This window comes from Biomphalaria glabrata, chromosome 1, assembly GCF_947242115.1.
Source record: "Biomphalaria glabrata chromosome 1, xgBioGlab47.1, whole genome shotgun sequence".
Taxonomy (NCBI): Eukaryota; Metazoa; Mollusca; class Gastropoda; family Planorbidae; genus Biomphalaria; species Biomphalaria glabrata.
In genome coordinates this window covers 79659736-79686836 of record NC_074711.1, presented here as the reverse complement: position 1 = coordinate 79686836, position 27101 = coordinate 79659736, and the positions used below count along the sequence as shown (strand labels likewise).

The following is a 27101-nucleotide window of genomic DNA, read 5'->3' as shown; positions in this document are numbered from 1 at the left end:
ATGCGCCCAAATGAGTCACTGGTTTTGGCTTAATCTTGAGACGGGGCAGAATCTGGTGTGGCTAATCAAGCCAATTCTAGAACGGCAGACTTTGCCACAATTCGTACATGTGTATGCCTCTGATTTAGGGCTAGCAGACAGGGCAGCTTTCTTTTTATCCCTCTTGATTAAAGCCGCTTCAATTCTTTTGTTCTCAGCAAGGGTTGTCCCAGCACGCACAGTCTGTCTCCATGCAATCCGGTCTTTGGCTATGTTTTCCCACATACTTTCGCTGATGCCTGAGGCTCTCATGTCTCGCTTGCAGACATCTCTATATGTTAGTCTTGGGCGGCTCTTGGGTCTGACTCCTTCCACAATCTCAGCATATAAGATATCTTTCGGGATTCTACCATCTGGCATGCGGGTGACATGTCCGAGCCAGCGTAATATTCTTTGTGTCAGGAGAGCATACATGCTGTTCATATTGGCTAATCTTAAAACTTCCTGATTGGAGACATGGTCCCTCCAAGAGATGCCCATTATGCGTCTCAGGCAGCGCAAGTGGAAACTATTCAATCTGTGCTCTTGGTGCATGTATGTTGACCAGCTTTCACTGCCATAAAGGAGAGTGCTCACAACACAGGCGTTGTAGACTAGGATTTTGGTCGCTGTGGTCAATTTACCATTTTCCCAGACGCGCTTGGAGAGTTTTGCCAATGCTGTGGTAGCTTTTCCTATCCTTTTTGTCAGCTCGATGTCTAAGTCTAGGTTACTGACAATTGTTGAACCCAAGTAGGTATATTACACATGTATAAAATTATATTGCTGAACCAATTATATTATTAGCAACATAAATAACAGCACAAAATAAACACTTGAATGATTTGAAAATCTATTTCGAAAATGTTTTTTCCCAATTACATTTCAAAACAAGTTTCAACTTTTAAATGGTTTGAACTTTCTAATCAAGTTAAAGTGCATTTATTAATATACCGGTAGATATTGTTCTTATCAATTATTGCAGTTCTATTTCATTAAATTATAGAACCAAAAAAAAAAAAACCCTGTTTGCAGAAAAACAGGCAACAAAAAAAAAAAGTTAATTCATTTTAAGTATCAGTCCCAATAAGCTTTCAATGACCAGTACTTTGAACGAACTTAATTCCTGACCAAACAACCTACGAAAACAAATATGGCATCTTTAATAATAACAGCTCCAACATATAACAATTCTATTATGTGGGGAACTGTAATGTTGGTTATAAAACAAAAAAACAAACAAACCTATTTACATAGTACCAGTACTGTAAGGCAAAAGAAAACTAAAAAAAAATATTTTTTAACAAAACTATTTCATTGAAAACAGAAAACTAAATACAGGCTTTCACATCAATGTCAATAAAGGTACACAGATAATTATTTAAAGAATCAATTTGAAAAAGATCTGAACAAAAAAAATGTAACAGCAATGAGTAGAACTGAATTAATGAATACAATGGATGTATTTGAATTTCAAAACTAAAAAAAAAATAAATTGAACACTTCAAGGTAAGGCCTCAGAGTCAAAATTAGAAATCAAATTGAATAATCTGATTCAACATTGGAACAGGATCAGAAAAGACATATAGGCCATTTACATTACATTGGAAACAGGAGCGGCAAGAACCATGCTGTTAAAGTTTGAGTAAAAAAAATAAAAATAAAAACTTGAGTGGCAATAAAATCAAACATAAATATGATGATTTCAATCTGAAACCACCAGAGGACTAAAGATAGTTTAACAACTCTAAGCATATATATTTATATTTTATTTACAAGCCAATGTATCTACAAATGAAAAAAAAAAAAAATTTTCTTTTTAATTTTAATACAACAATGAATAATGGTTTTATGAACATTATTTGAGTCAGCTTAAATAGGAGTTTTCTTTAAATTTAGTTCTTTTCTTATTTGATGGAATCAGTTCAACCTAGTTTTGAATACCTAAACTTCAGAGCAATAGAAACCAACTCAAACACTCTCTCTTTAAAGCTAACATTAAAACAGGCACATATTTAATCTTCCATTTCTTATCTTAAAAAAATACAAGAGGGTAGGACATTTTATAAAGAGTGTTTTCTTTAAGAAGCCAGAGAAATTATGGGTAAACTTTTCAAATACAACATTTGTAATTTAAAATACAAATACTTAGTTTATAGGCATATAAACGTAATGATAAACATGACTTGATGTAATGAGAAAGATACTGAGTTCAATAAAAGTATATACATACAAAAATCGACTATACTGTCACATAGCTAAAAATCCTGGAACTTGAAAGTGCAATGAATAATACAAACCATATAGAAAAATATATATGTATATAAATAACAGTATGATACAAATGGTAAATACATGATAAAGGCAGCTATCATATTTCTGTTTCTTGCCTCATGAGCTGAATGCCCTATAGGTAGTAACAATTATAAGTACTTAAAACTTGTGGAATATTATAGCAAACTGATGCCTCTCACAAATTTTTTTGTACATACCCCCCCGTACTAGTAAAATTAGTTAACGTATGAGTGAAAACTGAAATGGAATGGAAACCTCATGAGTCAAGACTTTTTTTTATTTCCTTTTGCCTCTGGTTGAACGTTTGACTTCCACAGGCTCTGGTAGGCTTGCCTTGTCTTTTGTTACTCTGGTCGCCCTGGCTTTGGCTGGTAATTTTGTTTCAATGGTAGATTCCATTATGTCTTGCAACTTAGATGATCTTGTGGGTTTTGAGTTGGAGGTAGAAGTTGTATTAGCATTGGCTGAGGACTTGCTTTGCTTAGCAGGAACAGCGTGTTCAGACTCAACATTGTTAGATTTCTTCCCACGCTTAGCTCCAGCTTTCTGCTGGTGGGGCACAGGCGAAGCCTGAATGTCTTTAAGTGGAACCAATTCTAATTTTGCTTTTTTCCCTCCTCTCATGCTTAGAGAAGCGTCTACCTCATGGGTAGATTTTTCATCATCTGGAGTGATCAAAGCCCTTTTCCTAGCTCTGGTGGACTTTTCAGCAGGTGCAGCATCTGCTGTACCTGTATTTCTTCCTTGTCTTCTAGAAGGTAAATTAGTCACATCTTTAGCTTTTCCTTTTGACTTTGCAATAGGGGCAGAATTCTCAGAGAGAATCGTCTCTGAAGATGTGGGCTCATTCTTTATAGTTGATCTTTTGTTTCCACCAGTGTGGGGTTGTGACTCTGCAGATGCAGGAATTGTCTCTAAATGGCTAGCTTTGGTTAGCTGCCCGGTCTTTCTGCCTCTAACAGGAGATTTGGGTGTGGGTTGTTCTTTAACAGGGGATGCAATTCGTCTACCCCTGCCTTGCTTGGTCGCCTGCCCTGTCTTTCTGCCTCTAACAGGAGATGAGGGTGTGGGTTGTTCTTTAACAGGGGATGCATTGCGTCTACCCCTGCCTTGCTTGGTTGCCTTCCCAACATTCTCTTGCTGTTTTGTTGTATCAATTACTTGTGCAACATCACTAGAAGATGTGACAGGCTCATCAGCTTTCAGCTTACCCCTACTGGTATCATTTTCTATGCTCAATGGGATGTCATGGACAACATTAGATGCAGCTTTGTTCTTTCCTAATCTGGAGGACTTTACAGCTGGTACAGCAACATCACTGCTGGATGAAACAGGCTCAACATCTAGCCCTATCTTAGCAACTGTGTCTTCAATGGTTGTAATGACTGAAGGTTTCTTACCCCTTCCAGTCCTTGTGGACTTCACTTCTGAGGTATCAACTTCAGATGATGCAGTGACAGTATTTCCTTTGCCTTTTTTAGCAGCAATTTTAACATCACTAGGAACTGGCTCAGTTTCGTTTCTTCCTCTTCTAGTGGCTACCTCTATGCTAGGTGCTTCAACTAGTTCAGACACACTGAATTTGACTTTGCTCTTGTTTGCTTTAATTGATGCAGATTTTGATATTTGTTCTGATTCTGGTGCCTTAGTTCTTCTCTTGCTTTTGACAGGCTCTTGTGTTAGTATAGTCTCTTTTACAGGTTCATTATCTGAAACGCTTGTCTTTCCTAACCTTGTTACTGTTTCCACAGGCTCTGATATCTTGACTTTTCCTCTGCCTTTTCTGGCTTGAGGTTCAGCAACTTGCTCAATTATTTCAACAGTTTCATTAGTACTCATGTCTTTTCCTTTGCCTCTACGCTTGGAAACTGATGCAAGGTTTTCCTTGGGTTTGTCTTGACTGTTTAAATCTGGTTGTTCATCTTTTTGAGCAGCACGTCGCCCACCTCTCTTGGGAGCAGTTGTAGGTTCAGTCTCTTCCGGACCAGGTTTGTTAGGAACATCAGTCTTCTTTGAAGGAGAGCGTCCTCGTCCTCTTGTGGGAGCAGAAGGTTCAGCTTGATGTGGAACCACAGACTCTTCTGGACTAGCCTTGCCAGGAACATCTGTTAAAACTGTTTTGTTTGAAGCAAGACGTCCTCGTCCTCTTTTGGGGGCAGCAATAGTAGGTTCAGCTTGATGTGGAACCACAGACTCTTCTGGACTAGCTTTGCCAGGAACATCTGTTAAAATTGTTTTGTTTGAAGCAAGACGTCCTCGTCCTCTTTTGGGGGCAGCAATAGTAGGTTCTGCTTGATGAGGAACCACTGATTCTTCTGGACCAGTTTTGTTAGAAACATCAATATTTACAGTTAAAATGCCCTTCCTCCCCCGAAGTTTAGCATTGGCTTCAGGTTGAAATTCATCTGTAGGGAGATTTGAAACATTTCTTCGCCCTCTTTTGACTGTAGCAACTGAAAGCTCAACTTGGGATGATGGTGCCACAAAGACTTCTGAACTAGTTTTATTTTGTTCATCAACATTTGCAGACACAGCTTTACTGTGTCCCTGACGTCTAGTTAACGCAGTGGGTTGTGATTCTACTTCTTCAGTAGTAACCACCATGAGATTAGAAGAAGCCTTTCCACGCCCTCTCTTGGGAGCAGAGTCTTTAAATTTATCCTGAGATGATATTTCTGTCAAAGACTCCTCTAAACCAGGTTTGTTAAGGTCAACATTCACAGACAATGCCTTTCCACGTCCATGGCGTTTAGCTACTGCAGTGGGTTTGGGTTCAGCTTCTTGTGCGGTGACTACTTTTAAATTAGCTTTTGGACGACCTCTTCTGGCAACAGGTGAAATTACAGAAGAGACACTAACTTCCTCTTTTTCTGGAACTATAGCATTCTCAGCATTTAGGTTTTTCTGGGCAGGCTCATAAGTAATCTTTACTTGGTCCTGACCCTTATCAAGCTCTGTTGCAGTTTTCTCTGGAGATTTCATCTTTCTGCCTCGACCTTTTTTCACGGCAACCACTTCTTTCATCTCGTCAATTTCTTGAGAGGAAGCTCTCATTTTTTTTAAAGGAGCTTGTATAGCAATGTCACCAGCCTTTCGTTTTCTGCCAGCTGAAATACAGTGAAACAATTTTAACTTTACATAAAAAAGTTTGCATTAGAACTTGTATGTTAAACATTTATAATAGTGTCCCTAGTGTCACATTTCAATCTTCTTAAAATAAATAAAGCACAAAAATGTTTAAGTTATATATAAATTTGTTTAAGCTGAATTAACACACACAAACAAAACATGCAAGGCACAGTTTATTTGTACATTTAGAAGAGAGACTTGCAACAACTTTTTCTCCTTTTTGCACAATCTAGCATTATGTCTGTTCCAGGCAGTTGGAACGTGATATATTAATGCATTGTCTGGTATAGCAAAAAAAATCTCTCTCAAAACAAACTAGATTAGGAAGAAAATGTGTTTGGAAGCAAAAAATGCTTCTACCTTTGGAAATGTTTGGTATACTGTATGAACTAAATTCCTAATTGTTTCACTGTTTATGAGTGAAAAAACAGCTTTACTCTAGGTCTACTAAAATTGTTAAAAAGACAACTGTGAGAAAGCTTTTTAATCTCTGCTGAGTTCTTTAGCAAGAGACACAATGCTCTAGAGGCAGATGTAGAATAATCTAAATATCTAGATCTATTATCTACTACTTTAGATCTAGGTGCTAATCTGTAAAGTTTGTTTTGACTTCAGAAGTTCATTGTTATCATTTGCTGTTGATATCTATTTGTCTAGATCTAGATCCAATTCTCAATCATGAGCATTATTCAAATGCAATTTTAGAATTTTTTATCTATGAATCCTAAATCTAGATTTACTGTAAAAATTGAAATAATAAACCAATATCTAGTTAAGATTTTAGAATAAAAGTTTTCAATGCATTATTCAATAAATCACAGAACAAGGTGGAACTATTTTTTAGTGTGGTATTTAGTTTAATCAATATTGAGAGTGTTTGCATGTGTAATAAAAAAGAAAGATACCTAGTTTTGTTCACATTTTTCTAATTGTGAAATATTTTTGTATTTGTTATTGATTAAAGGAATTAAAAACAAAAGTTCAGATTAATTTTAATTGGGGAAACATTTCAAATGTTTTTCATAGGAAAAATGCTTTTCAGTCTTGAAAGGAAAAAAATTCTTTGAATCAACTAAGACTTCAAAGAATCTTTCTCAATGTTCTATTTCACATTTTGAAACTGCTATATCTGGATATATCTACAAGGATGCCACCAGTGCAGTGTACTTCAACAATAATATTGGGGACTGGTTCAAAACCACAGTTGGAGTAGACAAGGCTGCCTACTTTCACCAACACTCTTCAATATCTTCCTTGAAAGGATAATGGAAGAAGCTCTCGAGGGCTATGACGGTACTGTTAGCATTGGAGGAAGAAGAATCACTAACTTTCCGCTTCACAGATGACATTGATGGCCTAGCAGGGACAGAAGAAGAACTAGCTGACCTGGTGATGTGCATTGACAAGACTTCTGCAGCATATTGCATGCATATAAATGCAGAAAAAACACAAATTATGACCAATAGCTAACAGGGCTTTAAAAGAGGCATCAGTATTGGAGGTGAAAAGCTGACTAGTGTTAACAGCTTCAAATACCTCGGAGCTATCGTCTCAGATGAAGAAACAAAACCCGAACTACTGGCCCGAATAGCACAGTCCACAGCAGCCCTTTCAAAACTGAAAATAATTTGGAAAGACAAGGGCTTGGCCCTCGGCACCAAAATCAGACTGATGCGCTCCCTGGTCATGGCCACATTTTTATATGCTTGCGAGTTTTGGACGCTGACTGCATAGCTAGATAGGAGGATCCTAGCAATGGAATTGAGATGCTACAGAAGGATCCTAGGCATCACTTTCAAAGACTGCATCACAAACCAAGAGATTAGAGACAGGGTTACTGCAGCATTCAGACCCCACGATAATCTGCTAACTATTGTAAAGCTTAAAATATATGGCTATATTGCAAGATCCACTGTGACTGGGCTCGCAAAGACCTTCCTTCAGGACACAGTACCAGGAAAAAGAAGAAGTGGCAGACAGAGAAAGCGATGGGAGGACAACATAAAAGAATGGACGGGCCTGCCATTGATAGAGGTTTTAAACAAGGCAAAAGACAGGGAGAAATGGAGAAAGACAGTCTACAAATCTTACTTGGTGCCCCAACGGGTCAACAGACAAGGGATAGGTAGGTAAAATATCTGGATAACAGTCTTAAAAATGATAATGTGAAGAAAAAGTTTACAACCATCTATTTCATTTAAGACTTCTTAACTCCTGCTTACAAGTGTTGCCAAATCATTTTCTACTTACTTTTAGTTTGTTTGATTTCAGATGATGCATTAGAAACAACACTTGAATTTTCATTTTCTGAAATCAATAAGAATTTAGTTAGAAAAAGCTATTTGTAGAAATCACACTTATGATGTGCAGTCATTAAGTTATCCATGCAAAATAATGTGGAGAAGATAACTGATTTTAATTTTTTACTATATTCATAGCTGTCTGCAGCTTTGAAAAATCATGAAAATTCCTGGTAAGAAAAAATATTTTACATGTGAAAGCCTGTGTCGATCACAAAGGGTCATGTTAAACAAGTTTTGCAGTGTTTATTCTTAACTAGATTTTTGGGGCAAATCCTCCAATGTCGTTATGGCACAAAAAAAAATCTTTAAAATGTACACATTGGTCTAACCCATATGAATGTGACTTGATCTGAGATTGGAAGTCAGAGAAATAATGTGTACAACCCTTTTACCAGATAGAGTGGGTTGATATAAGCTTTGTAAATAGTACTGAGATTAACAGACTGAGGAAGCCCAAGGAAGGAACTAACATTTTGAGTTATATGGATGAGACGATATATGAATGAATGAAAAAAAAAGCCAAAGTAAATACACACTTTAGGAAAATCTAGACAAAAGTTCAGGAATCACATTAATACAAAATGGATAAACATGTTGTTTTTTTTAAACATTTAAGAATAAAATAACAACTACTATTTTACTGATGATACTTTGAAATTTGAGTTTTTGAGACAATTATCTTTATAAATGAACTATAATAATGTACCATTTCCTTACCATTTATCTCAAAAAACTATTCCTATATCCATCAATCCTAATTAAATGCAATTTCATCATCACCCTATTAAAGTTTCTTTGAAATTATTTGAAAAGTAATTTGAAGAAAAACATAATAAGGCAATATTAGATATACCTTTTTCTATAATATATATATATATGTAAGTAATAATCCATTTCCTAATTATTGAATCAATTTATATTGTTCAATTACCTGTAGGTGCAGTTTTTGGACCAGAAGCATCCTCTTTGGGAGTCCTATTAAGTAATAATAAAGAACAAAGTCCAAATATTTAATGACCAAAAAAATGAATGTGAGTCAGGAAGATAAAAGCATTTAAATCAAGCTGTAGAAATGACAATAAGATGATTTTTAAAAAATATTTTTTTTTAGTTTTCTAAAGCACTGGGAAAGGATTTTTCAAAAGGGAGGGAATGCAGACTCTTTAAAAGAGTGTTGATCACAATATATTTTTTACTACAGTATTAATTTAAATATAGAGAGAGGTATATACAAATACCATATTAATTCCATCAAGCTCAGTATTACTTAGCAACAACACACTCATTAAGGCAAATCCTAATATTCTATATTCAAATAGTTGTGTTTGGAATCATAGTAGCAAACTTACATAAATTGTAGCTGAATTAAAGAAAAATAGTTAAAATATATATATATATTTACATCAGTATAATATTATGACTTCATTATTATAATTTATAAGGTGTTTGACAAAACCATGGCCATAATTATAATTTGAAAAAGAAAGAAGATAACAGAATTAATTAAAAAGTAGAACTTAAGTGGCATTAGACTTCAAGTGAAAATTTACAAAATTTAAATAAATTCACTCTGGTACAAATAAAAGAATACTCACTTGGATAGTCTCCCTTTTCTAGAAGACTTTGGGGTTGCATCCTGGAAACAGAAATGCACAAATCAATTAAAATAAATGTACCAAATAAATGTTTTATAAGACTATCCTTAGCCCACCCAATTCTAATGGGTATCCGACAGTAGTTAGGGAAAGTAAAGGCAGTTGGTCATTCTGGTGACCACATGACACCCTTGTTAACCATGTGCCACAGAAACAGACGAGTTTTACATCTTCTGCCACAAAGATTACAAGAGCTAAAAGGGTACTTTACTACTATCAGTTCGCCAAATGCTGAATAAATACAGGAGTACTTGTCAAATGCAGATGAAAATGGTTTGTATGGGAAAGATATCATCAACCTTTTACTTCTCATAGAACACAATGTTTCTCAACTAGTAGGTTTTGAAGTGATGTCAAAAAAACGAAATATGTTATATTAAAAATTATTATCTTTCAATAATCTAGGTTGGATTGAGGTTCAGGCATAAAGATGAAAAGATCAGGAGAGATTTGAATAGAAAGATTAGTTAAAAGAAATCAAGATGCTCCATAGGCTTTTAGTGCCACTAAATTGTATGGATGAAAATATTGTGGGCTAGTAATTATCAATTGTTAATATTTGGAAGACATGCAGCTAAAAATTTGTTTTTAAATATGCCCTACACTTGCAATACAGGTTTCATTAAAATGCAAATCATGTTAAAAAAAAAAAAAAAGAAAAGTAGCCAATACCTTAACTTCAGTGAATAAAGTCTCTACCCCTGAAGGGCTAACATAGGTAGGAACTTTCATCATACGCTTCAAGCCTGAAGGAGTTATAACTGGGGAGATTTTTGACATGGACTTAGATTGACTAGGTTTCTGAGCTGCATGAGGGGTCTTCATCAGACGTGTTAATGCAGTAGGAGAGAGTGAATGTCGACCAGGTAATTTTGGACTTTTCATAAGCTCCTTCACCCCAACCAGATTCATGGACTGACGCTTCTTGTACGTAAAGAGTTCGCGCACTCCAACTAAATTAGCGCTTCTCCGTTTTTCTTTGGTCTCTGACAGTGGAGATACAAACATTTCATTGGGTCCATTTGGCGTATCTGGAATCTGATCATATAATGCACTTGTATCAGCAGAGGAAGTTGCTTCTGGGGTTTTAAACATATCGGGTAGCCCAGAAAAGCTTGTATTGCCAACAGAAACTCTGGACATTTTGCTCTGTTGAAAAAAAAAAATACATGCTTGCTCATCAAAAAAGTAATTTAGGACCTCAATGTGTAACACATGGGCTAAAGTATATTAATAGATCTACAACTATAATATTTAGACCTAGATGTATATGTTAAAGAAGACAACTTTTAAAACTCAGGGTTAGTAGCACTTTTCCATGACAAAATTTTAGGAGATTTTAGGAGGTTTTTTAAGGATGAAATGTATGATGTGTGTGTGTGTTTCCTATCCGTTTGTGTGATACATAGTAAAACATACACAAAACTAAGCATTTATCAAATCAATTATTGTTATTTGATTTTTAAAATAATAAATATCTTGCCAATATGCCACAGAAACAATGTTATCAGCTGTGGTATGTCCACAGAAAATGTAATGAAAGTTATCTTTTAATCTAGTAACAACTTGACTGTCATCCCAAAACCTCAAACAACCATTTTTTTTCAAAGATTTATTTAAAAACATTACAAATGGTTACTTTTCCATTTTTTTAAAAATAAGAAACATTCATAGAGATGCCTTATTCATGATGTATATTCTCTGTGATGGAAATGTACATTTTTAGTTCCTATGTGTATCTTATAGATACTAGAGTCATGGTGTGCATTTGAGGTAATGTTTTATTCTTCTATTAGTTAACTTAAATCCTTTTCATAAACAGAGCCAGTAATATATAGGGCAATATTGGCCTATTTGAATGTTTAGTTGACATTTGCTTACTATAATATGGCTTTTGGATTTAAGGGGTGGGGGGGGGGGGGGGGGGGGGGTTTAGACCTATTCGCGTTTTTTTTCCTAGCAGAATCATTTTCAACCATATAGTTTCCCTGGCTTTTTACGAGTGAAATAATTTTTACGGACTTTTCACAGCTGTATGAGACATATTTTCGTTAAATCTACAGTAGATCTAGACTCTTGATGTAAGTCACTAAAATTCGCGGACTTTTCAGGGATGTGAGAGAAATATCTTCACTATATATATTCTAGTGATTTAGCGTAAATCTAGAGTCTAGATCAAAGTCACGAAAATTCGCAGACTTTTCACTGCCGTGTGAATATTATCTTCACTAAATTTACAGAAGATCTAGACTATAAAGCTAATTCGCTAAAATTCGCGGACTTTAACTCTAAGTCACTAAATTTTGCGGACTTTTCACGGCTGTGTGAGAATTATCTCCACTAGATTCTAGTGATTTAGAGTAAATCTAGAGTCTAAACATAAGTCACTAAAATTCGCGGACTTTTCGCGGCTGTGTGCGAATTATCTTCACTGAATATACCGTAGATCTAGAGTCTAGATCTAAGTCACTAAAATTTGCGGACTTTTTGCGGCAGTATGCGAATTATCTTCACTGGATATACCGTAGATCTAGAGTCTAAATTTGCGGGCTTTTCACTTCTTTGTGCTAATTATCTTCACTAGACTCAAAGTGATTTAGCGTAAATCTAGAATCTAGCGTATTTCTAGAGTAATCTAGACATTAGATGTATCGAGATCATTAAATTGACAAAAATTCACGGAGTTTTCAGGTTAGGTGCGAATTATCTTCACTAGATCTAAATTAAATCTAAATCTAAATCTAGATACTATTACAGTTACTAGATACTAGCTAGATCTAGAAGATTTACGACTTTCCACGCGAAGTCACTCTTAGTCTTACACTTACAACAAGAAGATTTTAGGTGGGGAGGGCCCGGAGGAGTGTAGCCTACAAATTAGTCTTGTAATTGCTCTAATTATAGGCAATAGTCACTACAGACTAGATCTAGCGCGTCTTTAGTGGTAACAATAAATGACTTCAGAAAAATACTGCCAGGTGAAATGCTTGCTTGATCCAAGGCCATCTTCAATCACGAGGTCGCGCTTCACAAGTGGGTGAAAGGCGGTGTAGACGCGTCACTGGTCAGCTCATTAACACAGCCAGCCCGTAAGGTCATGCGATCAGAATGCCTAGTTACGCTGTTGTTTTTCCCCTCACATTTTTAGCAAGAAATAAGCAAGATTTTTTTTTTTAAATATTGGGTAAAAATTTTAGGAGAGTGGACAAAATTTTAGGAGACTTTCGGCAATTTTTAGGAGAATTTTAGGATTTTAGGAGACTTTTCATTTTTTAGGAGATTTTAGGAGTTTTTAGGAGCGCTACGAACCCTGAAAACTATCATTCTTGTAGGCCACTAGATGTAAGAGCAAATTTCTTTCATTAGCACAGGGGAAGTTTTTTTCTTACTAGATTTAGCACACATCACTATATACACAATATACAGTAATAAATAAATAAATAAGACTTTAATGTATCACTGCTATCACTACCATACTTTTCTATACAAAGTTGCTTTTCACTATGAATCATTTAAGTTTAAATCAAAGTATATATAAATATATATATATAAATATATATATCAGATCTTTAATAAAGATGTCTATTTTAACATCTACATATTGCTACCACATAATAAAAAATGTGTAGAATTAAGTATAATGCCTCACTAATTATCATGTATAAATTAAGACTAGTTAAAAACCCAAAAGAGAAACACACACACACTAAAGCAAACTTACCGCAGACTGTTTCCTTCCTTTCCTTGGCAAGAGCTTGGGAGTCTTTGCTCTCATTGTCAACTTCTTTCCAACTAGAATAGTAGCAGGAGACTCGGCATGACCAGTAGTGGGAGCTAATGCCCTGGCTAGAGCACGAGGGGTTTTTGGTGTTTTGACTGATTGCTGCAATGAAGGTCAGTTTGAAATATTTATCATTTAAAATAGTATACATTTAATGTAAAAAGAAAAAAAACAAGCCTTCTTTAAGAGGTTTCAACAAATAGTTGAATACTTACTTTTAATGGAATTTTATGCGTCTTTTTAGCAGCTGTAACTTTAGAAATGAAAACTGAAGGCTTTACAACAGTAGTAGATTTAGGTACTCCAGACTTCACTATATCAGACCATGTTCTGATGGTTTTTTTGACAGATGCCATCTTTCTACTTGATCTGGGAGTTGCAGAGGGTGACTTGGCTAAAGCAGCAAATTTTGGAGTGGCAACATGGGCATGAATAGCACGAAGTGCTACAACTTTATTCTTGTCTTGAGGTGGGGATTTTATTTTCCCTGCAGAATTTTCCACCCTAGATGTTTTCTTTTGGGCTAGATCAGTCTTTTCACTCAAAGGTGTCTCTTGACTTGAGGACTTCTTTTGAGTTAAAGGTGTCTTTAGAGGTGATTTCTTTTGAGTCAAAGGTGTCTTTATTGGTGATTTCTTTTGTGACATTGGTGTCTTTAGAGGTGATTTCTTTTGAGTCAAAGGTGTCTTTAGAGGTGATTTCTTTTGAGTCAAAGGTGTCTTTATTGGTGATTTCTTTTGTGACATTGGTGTCTTTAGAGGTGATTTCTTTTGTGACATTGGTGTCCTAACTGTTGACTTGTTTTGAGCCAGTGGTACTTCCAAGGGTGACTTATTTCCCAAGGTGGACATTTCATTGCTTTGCTTTTTTCTGTAAGAGGAGAGTGGTGAAATTTCATCAAAGAATTTTTTAGGTGTTCTACTTCTTTTCTCTGATATAACTTCTGATTTAGGTGTTGACTGTTTGGCTTCACTCAAGTGTTGGATAGGAGTTTTAAATAATTCAGATATATCAACCAAACTAGACTCTGCTGCTATAGGGGTCTTAGCCTTTGCTGATTTTTTATTTGAAAGAGATTTAGGAGTATTAATTCTGCTTTGTGAAGTATTCATATGGACATCAGGTGATTTAAAGACGTCAGATATGCCAGTGAAGCTTATATCCTCAGGCTGAGCTTGAGGTGACTTAATGGTCTTGTTAGGAGTACGGCTTCTGGTAGGTGTAGCTAGTGCAGGAGTATTGACAACTTCAGTCAAATTAGCCGTTGCTCTGTGTCCATCTAATTCATCCAAATGGTCAGTGGGTGTTGAAAACATATTTGACATTCCAGAAAAGCTAACATCTACTGGCTGACCAACAGGTGTCTTGGTCAAATTCCTATCTGGAGTGCAAGCTCTTTTGATTGCAGAAACAGATTTTGGTATTTCAACATTAATTTTGTTCAACGAAGCCTCCACATTATTTACAGGAGTTTTAAACAGACTAGACATTCCAGACAAACTGGAATCTAACTGTTCTTTCTGAATCCCAACAAGGCTCTTCCTAGGGGTGCGGTTATGTTTTCCAGATACATTTAACAAATCAGCTGAAGTGTTCATTGCAGCTTCCTGCTTACCAGCAGGTGTAGTGAACAAATCTGACAAGCCAGAAAAACTATCATTAGTTGAAAGGGCTTTTGGGGTTTTAACCAATTCTTTAATCCCAGTAAGATTAACAGATTTATTTATTAAGTCTGTCTTGTCGCCAGACTTCTTTCCAGCTCTTTTAACAACAGGTGTTTTCTTATATGTGACCACACTAATAGGGCTTGGTCCAGAAAGTCTTACATGTTTGGCTTTGAAGGATGATAGTGGTGATAGAACCAGTGGAATAGTTCCTAAAGATCTGGCTCGTTTTTCCACTTGCCTCTTGGTATTCAAATTATCTTTTATTAAATTTTGTGGCCCTTCACTTTTGCCTCTGGGGGCTGACTTCTTCTTGGCAGAAGTTGGACTTTTCTCTGACGCAAGAGAGGTGTTTGCAGCAACAGGTGATTTCTTCCTGGCAGAAGTTGGACTTTTCTCTGAAGCAAGAGAGATGTTTGCGGCAACAGGACTCTTTTGAGAAAACAGGTCTTGAGATAAAAATGGAGAATCTGTAATTGAAGCAAGGCTCCTATTAGCTAAGCTGCTTTTAGGAGTGATACTGTTTTCTCTTTTACTTGATAATGGAGTGACATTTTCTGCTTGAAGGATGGGAGTCAGAGATCTTGAACGAGGTGATCCTCTGGGAGACTGCACTTGGACAGGAGTAATGACTTCCTTAGTCTTCTCCTCTAAGCTTAAAACTGGAAGTGGTGAAGCAGAAGAAACTCTCTTTCCTACTGACTTTTTAGCAGATCCTTGTTTAAATGGACTTTCATCCCGATTCTCCTGAGATGCAGTCTCTGAATTTACATTGTTTGAAGATGATCGTCGAGGTGAAGGTGTTTTTCGTAATGCCAAACTTTTAGGTGACTGACGTTTCAAAAGTGATTTCCTTCCTGGATTAAGTCTTGTGGGGGTTGCACCTCTTTTAATTGGTGTTTTTGGGGGTAAAGTTTTATCAAAATGTTCAGGGCTTAAACTGGGTCCAAAAGATACTCTCTTATTTCTGGCATTCAACATTACAAAAGTAGACGACTTTCTTTTTCTGTCCTGTGTTATGGACTTGTTCGTTTCAATTACTGGAACTGAAAGAGAAATATGAAAATGTTTTAGAAATTTTCTTCAAGGAGGAGAAAATACTTCAATTTTTTTTATATAGTCATAGCTGACTGAAAAAATATATATTAGGAAACAAGATTTAAAGTTATTTGATAATATCACTTAAATCAAACCAACAGATATATACACTTGACATCTTTTTAAAATTTTACCTTCTGGTGATATTGGTTCACTTTTACTTTCTTCGTCCCGCTCAAATAATGGCATGGATCGCCGTTTCAATAGATTAATACTTTTTTGCAAGCTTTCATTGGTTCTAGTGTAGAGAGTTCCGCCAGTCTTCTGTTGAAATTAATATACAATGACTTTTAACATATCTTAATTCCTTACAACTCAAACACAAGAAAGTGTTCTAGATAATACAACTTGTACTTTCATAAACAAAAAACAACAACAAAAAAAAAAAAAAAAACTATAAAACTTAAATCAATAATAAAATTTGTCTAACTTTTCCAAATAAGTTAATTATAATTTTCCAAATTTGACATATGATGCGATGCCTTCTAACTAAATTGGAATATCAGAAGATTTATTTCTATAAACAAGCTCTTAGAATAGTAAAATGAATCCACATATATATACAGATAATAAATTTCCTCACCTTTCCTGGCAATGGTGAAGAAATAGTTTCTATGTTCGCTTGCAGCACTGGAGAGGCAGCTTGAAAAGAAGTCCCAGGTGTCATTCCTTGGACGGATGTGAACTTGTGTTGCTGAGCCTCAGACAGCCTCTTTAAACCCTTGGGGGTTGAATTATAAAAGGAAGCAGGAGACATGAGATACTGTGAGATAGAGTTGGAATTGTTACTGGACGTGTTGACTTCATTGGTCAGTACGTCCTTTAATGGGGTTTTGTTGGTTTGTTTTTGTGGTGATTTGGAATAAACTGCACTCACTGGCACATTTTCTGTTCTTGGTGTGAGTGGTCTTGGAGTCTTTTGAGGTGATTTTGCAGGACTTTTCAATCCAACCACTGACTCACCAACCTAAAAAAAAAAAAAGTATAGAGATACTTCAACTTTCTTAAAAGAGATTACATAAACAAACAATATAAGCATGTCTTTTATATTTCATCTGATTAGAAAATATTAAACATCAACTTACTGCAATAGATTTTCTTGGAGATTTGGGACTTTTTGCTCTAGGAGATTTGGGATAAAATTGTGATTCAGAAGGAAATTCGAATCTGAATTTTCTATCAATAATGGTTATAATATCCCCATGAGAGAGTGCAGTCAAGCAGTCTGCTGCTAAAGCCTTGTCATTGATATGTGTTGGATTCTCTTTACTTAAATTTGTCAAAAAAACCTGAAAGAAAGTTAACAAACATAAACATACAAGTTGTTGATATAATAGTATTTTATACCCAGCAACAGAAATGTTTTCAAGTAATGCTACCACTTGATAAAGGTTTTATTAAAACAAGGTGGTAAGGTCAACATTATTTTCTTCAGTATGCTGCCCATTTAAGTTTGTACTATTTAATTAGACCTAAAAAATCAAGATCTATTTACATTTCAATTGCTAACTTTCCTTTTTTTTTTTTTTAAATATCAACATTACGTTTTTCTTGTCAAATGTAGTCTGTTATCAAAATATCTTGAGTACAGGTACCCCACAGGTCCAATTCTGCCTTTAATTTAGCTTATCAAAGTAGGCACGCTTGAAACAATCAAAAGCTATAAAAAAACAGCTATCCATATTTATACAGACGGATCGGCTTTCAAAGCTACCATCAATGCTGGTCTTGGTGCCTTCCTGGTCTTCCCTAAAAATAAACACTTTGAGATAAGCGCACCCTGTGGTGATTACTGCTCAAACTTCCAAGCCGAAATTGAGGCAATTACCATAGCACTCCAGACAGTGGAAAAAAAATTATATGAAGGAGTGCAACCACCATCAGATATTGTTGTCTTTACAGACTCCCAATCTACTCTGCAAGCACTTAACAGCAGCACCTCAAACAGCCCAAGAGAGTTGACAACACTCATTGTGATAATCCACCAGATGATATCAAAATTAAATATCAATATTACACTACAGTGGATCCCTGGACACATTGGCATCATGGGAAATGAAAAGGCAGAAAAGCTATCAAAAGCAGGTTCATCTATGGAACAACCAGATAGACCTGTTAACTACCCCACCCTAAGGTCAATGTTAGTCAACAATCACAAAGAGGAGCGGCTCAACCAATGGGCATCAGGAAACACAGGCAGAGCCATGTACAGAGAAATGACTATGCCTAACAAACTGGACAGTATTAACTTCCTCCCCCGCAAAGAACAATCTACAATCTTCCAACTAAGAACAGGACACACACCACTATTAAATTACCACCTGAACAAAATAAACTCCACACAACTACCCCTTTGCAGACACTGCGCCCACCCCTTTGAAACCGTAAACCATATCCTCTTTGAATGCCCCTCCCTAATCCACCTTAGGCAGACCCTACTTCCACTACAGCCCAACATAACCAACACTCTGTACGGCAGTGCTGAACAACTGAAAAAAACAGCACAGTCTGCAAAAGAGCTCACAGCTCAGCAGCAATAAAGCTGGCTAGAAGAAGAAGGAGAAGCTTATCAGATCATATTTTTTTTTTTTTTACATTTCTATAGTATATTTTTTTTTCTATCTGAACTTTTCTGAAGAAAAAAAAAACAAAAAAAAACTTACATGTCCTTTTTCATCAACATTAACAACACACTGTTCATTCTCGACATCTGGCATTTGAATACGAATATCACAGTGCTGGCCTCTATATTAGTGTGCAAGAAAACAAAAGTTAAATTTTACACTCATTTTTAAACATAGCATCAATATGTGTATGCTTAAGACCTACATACTAACATAAACATAATAATTATCTAAATATGCAAACATTACACAGTGAATCAATGCATTTACCTCCCAAAAAGGCAAGTGTTTAATGTCAACGGAAAGTGGGCCCCATCTGCCCCAGTTCTCTTAATAACAACGATTTTTCCAAACATTTTATTGATCTGTAATGAAAATGTAGGTGACAAAATATCATTAATAAAAGCTTAAAACTAAAAAAAAAAAACAACTTATTACTAAATTGTATTACTATTCAAGCATATATATAGTGTACATCTATGTCAAGTAAATGATGAGGGAATGTAGACCTAGATTGTTCTTTATGATAAGTTAGGCAGTTTCATAGCGAGAAACAAAATAAAAAACAGACCCTCAAACATTTAGTGACAAGTCATAAGTTCCACACATACATTGATCTCAAGTTAATCATGTTGATTGCATAATTTTGGAAAACACAGTCAACTGCTTCATACCATGAATTAATGTAATCATAATTTATGTCTAGATCTAGACTAGTTTGTATTTGCTTTAGGTTTAAGCTCTGAACTATTTTATTTCTGATGTGGAAAGACATGGCATGCTAGATTTAATTTAATCTTCATTTCCCCCCAATATTATAATAAAGGCCAGACATCAGCTCAGAGGCAATTAATTCTAAATCTAAATCATTCATTTCTACTATCAGTGGCACAAGTATAACTGGTGATAGATCAAGCCATGCCAAGTGGCACTAATATTAGTAATATGTAATCCCTTATTTTCCATAAATCAATGCCTCAATCTTTCAGTTTCACAAATTATTATATAAAGTTTTTGTTTTTTTTTAAACAGGAATTTTTTACGTTAACAACATCTAAAAGATATATATGATTGAACATTCTATAAACAAGTATTAATTTGTGGGTTTTTTTATCACCCCCAAGTAAGTAATTAGAGACAGAAAAATCTAAAAATGATGTAGATCTAATACAGTGGCTTACTTCTCAGCAGCTATTTCTTCAGAACTTAAGACCATTTTTTATGGTTTAACTCAACTTCAAGGTGGTGCTTTATATATATATATTATAATATACATGTGTGCAGTTTTATAGATCTGTAGCAGACCAAAGCCAAAAGAACCACACACAAAAGAGGAAAAGAAATCAATGAACCAAATTGCAAGTAGATCTAAATCTAGATCTTAACGACACTACAGTGAAAACTATTTTTGCAAGCAGCAATAGAACTAAATGGGCTATTTCGTACATTAAAATTAAAAAGTGAAATTCATCAGAAGCATGTGTGCCTTGGGCTTAGGATATAGATCTAGATTCTAGTCACTATAGTCAGTACAGATCATTAATCATTAGTGACACTATCTCTAGAGCTAGATCTACTATAGACAATATTCTAAATCAGCAATGAGTATGACTACGACTCTGAGATATATATATATATATATATATCTAGATCTGCTATCAGTCCGGTCTCACAGCACCCTTTAACAGTATTGTCAGTAATCTAGATTCTAGAGATTTAGATTAGATCTATGTCTATGAACATATTTATATAGACATTATAGATCAGCAATAATTAAGATTGGCACTAGGAACAATGTCTCAAAAGTTGAAAGCACAAAAAATCTCTCTTTATCACGAACTGCCATGTTCCTTTTGTCACTGTAGTGCGGAATCTTGGAGTTTTCTTCGACTCAACACTATCTTTCGACCCACACATAAGTCAGCTCTGCAAAGGTCTTTATCTGCAGCTGCGCAGATTAGGCCAGATCCGACCATATTTAACAAGAGAGTCAACAAAAACGCTAGCTGTGGCATTCATACTCTCCTGCCTTGACAAAATAGCCAAGCTCCAACGTATACAGAACAACGCCGCTCGAATAGTCCTTAAAAAAACTAGACAAGATTCTGCTACTACGCTCTTGCGCACGCTCCATTGAAAGCGAGAATCGATTACAAGGTCGCCACACTTTGTCATCAGTGTATATATAACAGTGAGATGCCCTTGTACCTTAGCGAACTGATTACTCCATATGTCCCCCAGAGAGCCCTGCGCTCAATGGACTCAACGCTTTTAGTAGTGCCACGTTTCTCCCTCAAAAGATACGGTCTACATGCTTTTTCAGTTCACGGACCAAAGGTTTTGAACTCACTCCCCATTGATCTCAGACAGACAACATGCTACACCACTTTTAAGAAGAACATTAAGACCTATCTGTTTAAAACTTTTTAGATTAACTGTCATTTTAGCTCTCGTGTTTTTGTTTGTAATGTTGTTACAGCGCCTTGAGCCTACATTTTTGTTTGTTAACAGCGCTTTATAAATAAAATTATTATTATTATTATAGATGATCAGATCTAGATCTATAATTATATTACAATAAAATTCTAGATTAGACTATATTTTCGATCTACATTAAATTCAAGCCGCTAACACCCTGGACAGCCATCAATTCCCAAGTTTTAATTTTAAGTTATCATCAACAATCATTAACAATGTCAACATGACATGAACAGCATTGAACATCATAATAATCATGCATGGACATGTATGTCATAAATAATAATTGTGATTGTCAATCATTGTCATTGAATATCATTGAACTCTGTCATACTTTATGACAATATGAACTTTATTTATTACTTTAATTTATGTTGTGTCAGTAAGTCTGTTGTAGATCTATTTAAAGATCTATTTAGACTTTTTTAGCTCTATTAGATACCAGACTTATGATCTATGTGAATGTTTCTGTTGTGTTGTCTTAACTTTATAAAGTTTATATTAGAAAAGACAAGAGTCCTTGTAACATTAGTGATTAGATTAGTAACAACAACAAATTTCCATATCAATAAAAATAAAATCATAAAATGAATAAAAACGTAGGTCAGTAGGTCTATAATCTAACTTTAATATTAACTTAGTGACATTAGTTAGTCTTACTAAGTAACTAAAGTCTCAAGACTAGTCAAGACACTCAAGTTAGTCACTTAGACTTCACTTAGTTAGACTTAGTCTTGGAGATCTAGAACTAGTCTATATAGTCATAGAATCTAGAGTCTAGATCTACAGAATCTACACCATCTATCTATGATCTAGATCTAGTCGATGATCTACTAGAGTCTAGTAGTGACTTATTAGTCTTAGACGACTTAGACTTAGTTAGATCTAGTGACTCTACTCTAGTCTTAGTTCACTTAAATCTAGAGATGTAGATCTAGAATTCAATGTAGATTGTAGATCTAGATCTAGTATCTAGATCTACAAACTACTCTAATAACTCTAGTAGTGAAGTTCAAATTTTTATTAGATCTAGATCTCTACTAGATAAGATATAGATAATTTTAATTTAAAGTTGGTATGATCTTAAAGTTACCTAGTCTTTTTTACTCTTAACTTTCTTTAAACTCTTAAAGTCTTTAAAAATAAAATACTAATACTTTAATCAATCAAGTCAATCATCATGACTGACATGACTTACTTCACTTACTAATTTTTCTAAGTTAGATCTAGATCTAATCTATCAATGATCTAATCATCAATGTCAACATGATTATTTAGGCAAATTATTTATTCTTATCAACTCATGATAACGATAACTTCATACAAAAAGTGATTAAAACTTACAGTTGATTACAAAATCAATGCCATAACTAGATCTATAACAATATTTTGTTTATCATCAACATTCGATTAGACGACATATATCCACGAAAAAAGCGCGCATCATATGTTTACAAATTTGAATATACAAAGGATGTTTCTTCGCGGATAAAAAGTAGTGCAAACGCAATTAAGAAACAACATTATAACTATGTTTTAAAGATCACACAAGTATTTTGAGTAAACAAAACTTCTATTTTATTACTAGACTGAAACTGCTAATTTCTAGATCTTCTAGGATACACGTTTGGACCGTGAGCGGAGTAATTCATAGATCTAGATCTAGCTACATTCAATCTATTTAAACAAAACAATGATTGGCCAAGTGAACTATTTTTAAGGCTATTGGTAGGGAAGGCGTTGTAATGGATTATAAGAATTTGACAGATTGGGATTCTGTAGCTACTATCTAGGCATATCATATTTTAACAAACAATAGATCATTTTGATCTAGATTTAATTCATAGCATAAAAAAGCTATAACTATATTAGAATCTAGATGAAATTGTTAAATATATGTCTATGGCCCCAATACGAACTCGGTTAAAAAAAAATGGGGTGCTACCATAATATCCACAACACACACACAAAACTTGATATCAACCATGACCATGAATAAAAGAGAGCAGTGTTTCTCAACCTTCGGCAAAAAAAGAAAGTCATGTTGAGGCCTTTCTCTTGCAAGCTTGGGGGTCTGGGGGAGCGCTGTAAGATTCCCCAGTGTGATTCGGAGCGAAGCCCCTACGCCAAAAGCCATTTCTTGCATTCTTCACTGAAGAAACGCATTCTCCTGACATTTATAGCTTATTATTTATCAGTGGGGTTCGGGGCGAAGCCCCGAAGCAAAAAGCATTTTCTTGCATTCTTCACTGCAGAAACGCATTCTCCCTACATCTACAGCTCATTATTTATCAGTAGGGTTCGGGGCGAAGCCCCGACGCAAAAAGCGTTTTCTTGCATTCATCACTACAGAAACGCATTCTCCTGACATTTATAGCTCATTATTCATCAGTGGGGTTCGGGTCGAAGCCCAATCACGAAAAGCGTTTTCTTGCATTCTTCACTGAAGAAACGCATTCTCCTGACCTAAAGCTCATTATTCATCCTATTATAAAGGACCTTGAATAATGTTGAAAAATATTCTAATATAAATTTTTAGGCCCTTAATACATTGCAAATAAAACCGATTTGTTCCTTGAAAAGATAAAATACCCCATTAAGGCTTCGAGGATCGCCGCCGAAATTATTTTTTTTCGATAAATAATATTCAATAAAATTCAAGCATAAATTGTGAGTTACAGTCCAAAACTTATTTAACTAGAAAAATATCAGATTGAGTAAAGGTAGGAAAAAGGCGACTAGGAAAAGATTATCTGGGTTTAGAGCTCATCTATTACATAAACTCTATCTGGAAAGGGGAGGGGGCGATAGAGTGAAAATGATTAATCCTCACTCCTTTTTATAATTTCTGATTGCATTTGGCATTAAAGAATAGGGTTGGGGCGACTGGATAAAAGAATTTAATTTTATAGCATGTATAAATTATATTAGTGACATATTTTATTTATTTTGTAATTTCTTAAGTATAATACAAAAAGAAAAAGTATTGGTTTGTCCCATGGAGGAAAGTCCCACCTGGTACAACTCTTTTTCATTTTATATTTACTAATGATAAAATTTGAGATTAGAGTGTGGTGCGACATAATATACAATGGGTTCACGTAGTTTATATTATATACATATTCAACTAATTTTGTTCACATACAATGATTTCTACATAAAAATAGGACCGCCCCCCCCCACTCATAGAGTGGGGAGGGCAGTACATGCATCGCCCCCTCCCTAACCCACCGAATCGGCAAAAATACCTGAAGGAGAGCGACATAATATAAAATTTATATATTAATTCAACTAATTTTGTTCACAAACTATGATTTCTCCGAAAAGTAGGACCGCCCCCCCCCCAATCAAAGGTTTTAGGTGGGAAGGGCAGTAGAGGTATTCGATCCCCACCCCATCGGCCAACAGGGGAACGACAAAATATAAAGATCGGTTAAAATACCAAAAACAAGTTTTAATCATATAGATATTCAATTGATTCTGTTAGCAAGCTGTGATTTCTACATATAAATTGGACCGCCCCCCCCCCCACTCGAAAATTTAGGGGGGGGGGGGCGGAATTGATGCCATCGCCCCCTCCCAACCCCACTATATCAACCAACATACTAGAGTGTGTGTGTGTGTGTGTGGGGGAAATAATCTAAAAATAGGTTTAAATATAAATAATTAGTATATATTATTAACATAAGTAATAAATTCGTATACAAATTGTGGGAATTCTATACTAAAATTCGGGGGGGGGGGTCAGCCGAGTGGGGGGGGGGCGATCGCCCCTACCGCCCCCCCCCCCCTGGATCCGCCAGTGGGCGTCACTATGGAGGGAGTGCGGGCCATCACCATCAGGGGATAACAATCAAGTGGAAAAATGTATGTCGGCAAAAGCGAAAAAAAATTTTATTCTGGCTAAGTATACAAACATCCTTATACAAAGGCTCCCATCCCCCTTCGTCCTGCGGGAGGTTTGGACTAGGAAGTAAACTATCGTCAACTCTGAAGGAACATCCGACACATGTAAAACATTTTACAAACACTAAATAGCAGCGCCGGACTTCACCATTGTGACCAAGAAGTCATGGAAAGAGAACAAGTAAACTACTATGTATATTTAAAGGTCACTAAATAGCAGGGCTGGACTTAACCATTGTGGGGCCCTATGCGAAACGGATTTCGCGGGGCCAAGTTTGGGTAGAGAAGCGGACAATAAGGGAAATTTAAGAGTTTGTATTAGAAAATAAATTCGTCTATGCATTTTATTCATTCTTTACTACGTACAGAACTACTTTACGAGCCTTGCGTGTAGCAAAGTCATACAGCATATCATAATAATTCTGTTTCCTACATAGATCACGCTCAATAGCATGAATTACCAAATGTTTCAATCTATCTTTGAGAATTGTTGACCTCAAGTAATTCTTCATTAATTTGAGGCGCGAGAGATTCTTTCACCAGATTACACAATTACGCTTATGCATAAGTTCTTTTTTATTTATCGCGCGTTGGATTTGTGTTTTCCATATTGATTGACACCTCAAAATGACAACTTTTGTCTATATATTTCCATATATTTAATGGACTTTTTCGTATATTTTGCAATTTCGGGACATTTCCAGGAGCTCCTGGTAAATCGAAAGGAGGGCGCGGAAAATCTGTTTTAAGTTATAATATACACCTTGAATTAGCGCGGGTCCTATGAAATTGCGGGTCCTATGAAAGTGCAGGGCCTACTGCGGTCACATAGGTTGCAGTGGCCTAAGGCCGGACCTGCAAAATGCTACGCCTCCGTATTCGTCTTATGGGGCCCACCAATATATTCTTGAACCCGGGCCCACGAGTATCATGCTACGCCACTGGATCGAACCCATTACCTTCAAACTTACATGCTCTTCGACTTCGATTAAAGTTTCTTACTCTTCATCATAGGTCCATGATCTTTCCCACCAATTCTTAAGTTAATTTTATTTGACCCGCAATCTTCTTTCCAGGAAAATGGGGCCTGGTCCATATTAAACCAAAGAAGAGGGGCATGGTTTCTGAGTGGTAAAGTGCTTGGTTCCAAACAGAGGGGTCTAAGGTTCGAATCTTGGTGAAGATTTGGATTCTGACTTCAGGATTTTTAGGACGCCCTGAGTCCACTCAATCATAATGAGTACCTAACATTAATTTTGGAAAGAAAAGGTGGTTGGTCTGTGAGGTGACCACAAGACACTCTTGTTAACCATTGGCCAAAGAAACATATGCGTCTTACTCCATCTGCCCATTAGATAGCAAGGTCTGAAAGGGGTACTCCCCCCACTTTTTTTTTTTACACATTTGGAGAATGATATTCTGGACACCAAAATGCAGATAACGGTGGTATATTAAAATTTTCTTTTTGTCTTCTGCGCATGTCTCCAACAAGTTCACGTGTGTCCTGCGGCCTATGTGAGAGCTCCTCCAACTGTCTCTTTCAGAGGCTATCTGATGCCAGCTACTTTCCTCTATGCCAGTTTGGGTGAATTGGCGCATTAAATGATCTTTATAGCGCTTACGGAGGGCATCTCTGTTACGCCGCCCACCTTTAAGCTCGCTAAAGAAGATCGCCTTTGGCATGATGTCGTCGCCCATGCGGGATTACTGTCCGACCCAACGCATTTGCGAATGGTAATTACTGCTTCTAGCAAGCCTCCAGCAGAACATAATTACATGTATTTGTAAAGTAGTCTTACCAGCGTATGCAGTTGGAAAGCCACATTTAAGACCCAAAGAAAAGACCTTACAGGCGCAGAAGACGAAAAGAAAACTTTAATAGACGGCTTTGTCTGCACGAGCTGCGTGCAGATCGCAACTGGTTTTGCGCATAGTCAAGTGAAACATTGCTCTCATACTTTATCTTCGGAATAAGAGACATTTCCTATACATAGGCCCTATATATATATATATATATATATATATATTAGGAAGACTTCTCTTCGAGTCCGACAATTAATGAGTAATGCAGTATTTCGCGTGACTACGCAGCTCCACCTATGACCTACATATTTTGCCACATCCAGGGCAAGCATAACCATTGTTCGCCG

At 35.9% G+C, this 27101-nt stretch overlaps 1 protein-coding gene across 2 annotated transcripts; it reads right to left on the bottom strand.

Annotated features, from left to right (window-relative positions):
- Positions 1-854: 854 nt before the first annotated feature.
- Positions 855-22532, bottom strand: LOC106062970 (proliferation marker protein Ki-67-like). Of its 2 annotated transcripts, XM_056017613.1 has the most exons (14): positions 22390-22532; positions 18838-18932; positions 18607-18688; positions 17029-17232; positions 16821-16910; positions 16527-16664; positions 16078-16207; positions 13397-15891; positions 13122-13283; positions 10073-10549; positions 9341-9381; positions 8677-8720; positions 7693-7749; positions 855-5420 (listed from the first exon to the last, which is right to left on the bottom strand). In XM_056017613.1, exons 2-14 carry the CDS (start codon positions 18921-18923, stop codon positions 2590-2592), a joined length of 6837 nt encoding a protein of 2278 aa, XP_055873588.1. In that variant the 5' UTR covers positions 18924-18932; positions 22390-22532; the 3' UTR covers positions 855-2589. The 2 variants fall into 2 exon arrangements, with proteins under 2 accessions (XP_055873588.1, XP_055873580.1); XM_056017605.1 differs by having other exon boundaries at positions 16527-16910.
- Positions 22533-27101: the final 4569 nt, after the last annotated feature.

What these genes read in the sequence shown, in the direction of transcription:
- LOC106062970 (XM_056017605.1), bottom strand. Translation starts at nt 18,923, where the DNA reads ATGTTTGGAAAAATCGTTGTTATTAAGAGAACTGGGGCAGATGGGGCC. An exon ending in CTCCAAGAAAATCTATTGCA is followed by an intron (nt 16,911 to 17,028) that starts GTAAGTTGATGT and finishes TTTTTTTTTTAG; the next exon opens with GTTGGTGAGTCAGTGGTTGG. An exon ending in TGAAATCAAACAAACTAAAA is followed by an intron (nt 5,421 to 7,692) that starts GTAAGTAGAAAA and finishes ACTGTATTTCAG; the next exon opens with CTGGCAGAAAACGAAAGGCT.